We start from the raw sequence: 5,302 nt of genomic DNA, 5'->3' as shown, positions 1-5,302 counted from the left end.
CAGGGATCTAGACTGGCAGGACAAGGGCATAAACATAGACGGTACCAGGCTCTATCACCTTAGGTTTGCAGATGACATCATAATAGTAGCAGATGATGCAAAAGACCTCGAAGAAATGCTACAGGCGTTAGCAGATGAAAGCGCAAAAAGTGGGCTAAAGATGAACACCAGCAAGACAAAGGTGATGTTTGGACCACTAACCACCCCTTGCACAGTGAAAGTCAACACCAAAGAGATAGAAGCAGTGGAAGAGTATATATACCTTGGGCAACGGTTCAGCCTTAGTGATCGAACACTGGAGAAAGAAATCCAACGAAGGATAAAAGCAGGATGGGCAGCATATGGGAAACACAATGACATCTTCAAGAGCAACCTTCCTACCTGCCTGAAAAAGAAAGTGTTCAATGCCTGTGTGCTGCCGGCAATCACCTATGGTTCAGAGACCTGGGCACTGAATGCCTCCATGGAACACAAGCTACAAGTAGCTCAGAGAAAGATGGAAAGAATTATGTTGAACATCAATCCAAGAGAGCGGAAAACGAATGTATGGTTACGTGAACATACCAAAGTTAAGGACGTACTGCTCACAGTTAAAGAAATGAAATGGAGGTGGGCAGGACATGTCAAAAGAATGAAGGACAATAGGTGGACAATCAGGCTTACAGAATGGACCCCAAGGTATGGACAAAGAAAAAGAGGAAGGCCGGTCAAACGATGGAGGGATGACTACTGGAAGTCTTGGAAGAAGAAACCTTGGCCAAACTGGAAATCTGAGGCTCAGGATAGGAAACAATGGAAAAAGCATGCTGAGGCCTTTGTCCAACAGTGGAACACTATAGGCTCTAAATGATGATGATGTACACTTCCCACCTCCCTCCCCCTAGCCAAATTTTGTGTCCGCTTGTGCATTACGTATCTTCTAGCGCGATTTGTATTCCTACATTATTCATTTTACAAGTTTAAATGTTTTTAACTGTTTACACTGAAATCACTGAAGTAAGCAGCCCCGCAGATTTTGATCGGTCCAGTTTGTACGATGGTTTTATAGGAACGCAGTCATTATGTTATAAACGATAATGTGGTCGACTGGATAACGCATTTTTTTTTGTTATTAAAATCAGCGACCTCTAAATAACTGAGCGCTGAATGTTCAGTAATGTACATGTCTACCTCCAGTCCAGGTTCCGGGAACGGTTTGTTCTTGCTTTTTTTAGAACCCTCTGATATATGATCAGGCAGTATGATTTCAGCAGCTCCATACATGTTCCCAGATAGTCGTCTGCAGTGTGGAGCATTAAGTCGGCGACATGTCGCTCCTGTTAGCTTTAAAACACGATCATAGTAAATGCCCACAGCGTTTGAGACAACGGGTAGCTTTGTATGGTACGTGTAACTATGTCCTTGACATAATGAGTTAGTGGCGGTAGATTAATAAAGATTCAGCGAATGCATTTATCTTTCACTGGCGCTCAGGCTCTAAAATCAACGCACAAATCAACACCCTCCCCTAACGCATTACGCTCCAGCGGTTGTCCTCTAACAATTACGCATACACTTGTAGTGGTAGAACCCTCTACCGGGGCCAAAGATTGATTTTTCACTAGATATCCACAGATTGCCCAGTACATGTCTCTGCTTAAATTGACGGTAATTCTTTACCCGTCAGAGAAACAGTCCACATATATAATATGCGTCCCTGGTAGAGGGTATTGTAGAACTGAGTCATCATTCAAATAACTGCTTCGTCAGTTTATCAGACGGGTGATTCAGTTAATGCACTCTTGGAGCAAGGTGCACGTTATCAAAATTTAAATATCCCCCATTCACTTTCTCAATTACGTATTCTTACATAAAACATTGTGTTGCGGAAGAGATACAAGTTCATACAACGGTGCATGCATCGCATTGCATATTGTACCCGATTATTAGAGTGTTATGGGTTTCCAGCAGCGATAAAATAGATGTATTTGAATAACGATTTTCAGGCAAGCTTGATATTAAATTTGACCAACATCTCGGAAAAAACCGTTAAGGCCTATTTTATAACAACATTTGTAAAATAATGTATGGCGCAAAAGGCCACAGTTTTAAGCCTTCACAGCTGACAAAACTGATTGAAAAGCTTTATTAATTAAATCACATTTATTTGCTTACTATGAATGATGTTTCACTATATTTGCAAGTTCGAAATCAATATGTTCAGTCCCTTTTTCTAGTTTTACTTTCAAGCTAAAAAGTCCATAAAAACAGAAAGTAACATCGAACGTAATTGTGGAGTTGGTTTTCTAGGACCACGTTGCATTAGGCAAAATTTAATGTGGTGCGGTTCTTCACATCAGCCAAAGGTCAGTTGTCAATCTATTCTGGGTAAATTGGCGTACACGCACAGTCAAAAGTGTTGTACAACTTGTCAGCGTTTCAGCGTGAGGCTTGGGATATGTATAGCTGCCTTCTGGTATATTCTATGCTCCATTAGACACTGGGTTCTGCACGCATGCGCACATATTTGTTGAAATGTAACCTTGAAAAATAAAACAGAAAAGCAGAAGGATAATAAAGATACGAGTATACCATTGTATACAATGTGATGTTTTGCAGATGCTTTGCGAGAGGCATTAACTTGGAATGATGCGATATTATTTCCAATATACGTTTCGTCGTCGGTACCGGGTTTTTAAAAAAATATTTTTTTAACGTAAAAAAATGTGGCACAATGTGGTAGCTGTGACACTGAAGGGTTGTGCTTGATAACAATGAGGTGTCACAAGCAGCGCTATCTTAAAAAGCCTAATGTTATATGGTTTGATTGCATTAAATCTTCTTGTATTGTGTTTGAAAATTTGCAATAGTAAAGACATAGTTACATTTTGTTTAGTCTATGAAATAATAGCAACTTCAAAAGTAGGTGAAATACTTGAAATGATTGAATAAATTAATCGAATTTTACTAATGTCGTATTTTAAGTTGTTAACACGATATATGGTCGCCTCTTAACTTTTTATTCCCACCAAAGTTCCTTAAGCATTCTCTTCTCTGAGATTCAACTATCAGACAGTAGTCTCGTACACCTCAAACCTGTAGCCGAAGCCAATTTCAGAATCTGCCACTAAAAGCTGCTACTGCTTGTACTATAGAATGCCAGGTTAAAGTTGTCAAAATGTAAAAAAAGAAGTATTCATTCTGTTTTTACACCATGGATTTAGTGTAGGTTCTAATGCATGTGGAGATTGAAATGGAAACGTACCTTGAGCTGAGTTTCTTAGATAATGCCCAAGAACCTGCATTGATGGTAGAGGTGAGCGGAGCGTACTTCAGCTTGAAGGTGAATATTGTGTTTGCTGATAGACCTCCGTTCTGTGAAGACCACTGTTTGAAACTGACGCACCATATGGACGTGTCAGACACTTCGTCACAAACTGCATCCGGAACTTTTGAAGCTTAAAAGACAATTTTTTACAATACAGACTGTGGCAAGGATATATTATCAAAATGTGTGTTGTCTAGGTGTATATCATACTACAGGCCCGTAGCCAGCAAATTCAAAAGGGGGGTTCTTTTTCTGAAAAAATGGACCTTTTACAATGAAACTTACGTGTACTTAAATGAAATTTTACCCAAAATGGACCTTTTCCTGACAAAAGGGGTGGTTCTTTCGAACCCCCCGAACCCCTCCTGGCTACGGGCCTGTACTAGTACCAGTATATGTTGAATCACATTCCTGTTAAAATAAGATACTGTCCATTGTGAATAAAAACTATATATTTTTATTCAATATCTTTTCACAGTTGATTATTTCTAATCTTTTAACACATACACTTTTAAAATAACTCAGATCTATTACAGTGTAGGTTTGGTTAAGTGAAAGCTCTTAATGAATAAGAAAATCTTACTGGGTAAAGTGACGTCCTTTAATTCTTTATGATCACCAATCAGTATCAGCCGAAGTGTCTAGTTACAAAAATAAAAATAAATAAATAAAATAAAATAAAATAAAATAAATAAATAAATAAATAAATAAATAAATAAATAAATAAGATTAACACCTCAGAATGAATTTTAGTACTTGAGGGAAAAAAACGGTTAAGGGAACAATAAAACTTACTAATATATGTGCATTTAAATTACCGAGTTGAGGGCGGTGGTGAAAAGTAAAAAAAATATAACATTTAAACGCCTTGATGACCTCAGGAAAGTTCAGTGTAGTTGCTGCCTATGGCCTGCTCCTATAAGTGTCTTTTGCATATGGTTTGCACACATTTAGAACTTACCTGAGGAGACACCAGTGTCAAGTTTACTTCGACTGAAAACAATTTGTAGAATGATATTAGTGTATAAGACGATTTGCATTTGCTTAAGATACGGACTTACTCAAGAAGTTAGACAATTATTTACGTAATTCTCCATTTGTGACCATCTGGATTTAATTGCACACAAATATGCAAAGAAGAGGCGTACATAAGCAGTGCGTGTAGGTTTTACTTTACGCGTCACATCTGATAATAAACAGTTCTCTAATACAATTTAATAAGATTTAATGTCTTTGCACGTCAGGCTCATCATCCTCACAAGTTACGCGGTTTTAAGTATTATTATTATTATTATTGTTTTTGTAATTTGTTGTAAGGTGAATATTTGCAAGTCTCACTTGTAGCATTGAAATCGATTGGCCATTGTTTATATCGAAATTGTGCCCAGCAATGTGCCTTGTCCGCCTTCGCTGTGCACCCTTTGGTGCTGCCAACTGGAAAAAAACAGAATCAGGCACACAGGATGGAGACAAGTCTCATGTACTCTACTTTGTGATCATTACTTAGCTCTATCATACCCGATATTGCCATTAGATATATTCATGTTTATGCAATTAAGAAAATTGGCTTAAGTCATCTGAAATCACTCGTTCCCAACACCCTTCCTTACCGAAACAATACAAACAAACGCGAACTGAACAGCTTTTGCGTTAGTTATGCCTCTGTTATTACTTACGGTCGTCACTTTCAGTCGCCCTGATATGGTGGACCAAACCTACCACCAGCAATAGAATAACGCCTTTCAACATTTCCTCGTTCTTCCTTGATTGTAAACAGTGGGGATTTTTATCCAAAAATGATCTGCTTATTATCTGGTCAGCTCTTATATTTGCCTCTGATCAGTGATATCGGACCTCCCATGTGATAAACATGGCATTGTATACCAGGGAGAGCGATAAGATATAGTAGTATATGTACTGGTATAACTTAGTTTGCAAAATGAGTTGACAGTTTTGGAGATTAGATGTTATGCTTAGGGTTAATTTTAATTCCAT

At 38.2% G+C, this 5,302-nt stretch overlaps 1 protein-coding gene across 1 annotated transcript; it reads right to left on the bottom strand.

Moving 5' to 3' along the window:
- Window positions 1-2,123: 2,123 nt before the first annotated feature.
- Window positions 2,124-5,171, bottom strand: LOC106154558 (uncharacterized). Its single transcript, XM_013528951.2, has 6 exons — window positions 4,984-5,171; window positions 4,646-4,741; window positions 4,269-4,300; window positions 3,891-3,948; window positions 3,245-3,437; window positions 2,124-2,521 (listed from the first exon to the last, which is right to left on the bottom strand). Exons 1-6 carry the CDS (start codon window positions 5,054-5,056, stop codon window positions 2,473-2,475), a joined length of 501 nt encoding a protein of 166 aa, XP_013384405.1. The 5' UTR covers window positions 5,057-5,171; the 3' UTR covers window positions 2,124-2,472.
- Between the last annotated feature and the right edge of the window lie 131 nt (window positions 5,172-5,302).

The sequence above is a fragment of the Lingula anatina genome, chromosome 2 (assembly GCF_051362555.1).
Source record: "Lingula anatina isolate TDL-2025a chromosome 2, LinAna3.0, whole genome shotgun sequence".
In the NCBI taxonomy this organism is placed as follows: Eukaryota; Metazoa; Brachiopoda; class Lingulata; order Lingulida; family Lingulidae; genus Lingula; species Lingula anatina.
The sequence above is the reverse complement of the archived record's forward strand: the minus strand, read 5'-3'. Positions and strand labels throughout refer to the sequence as shown.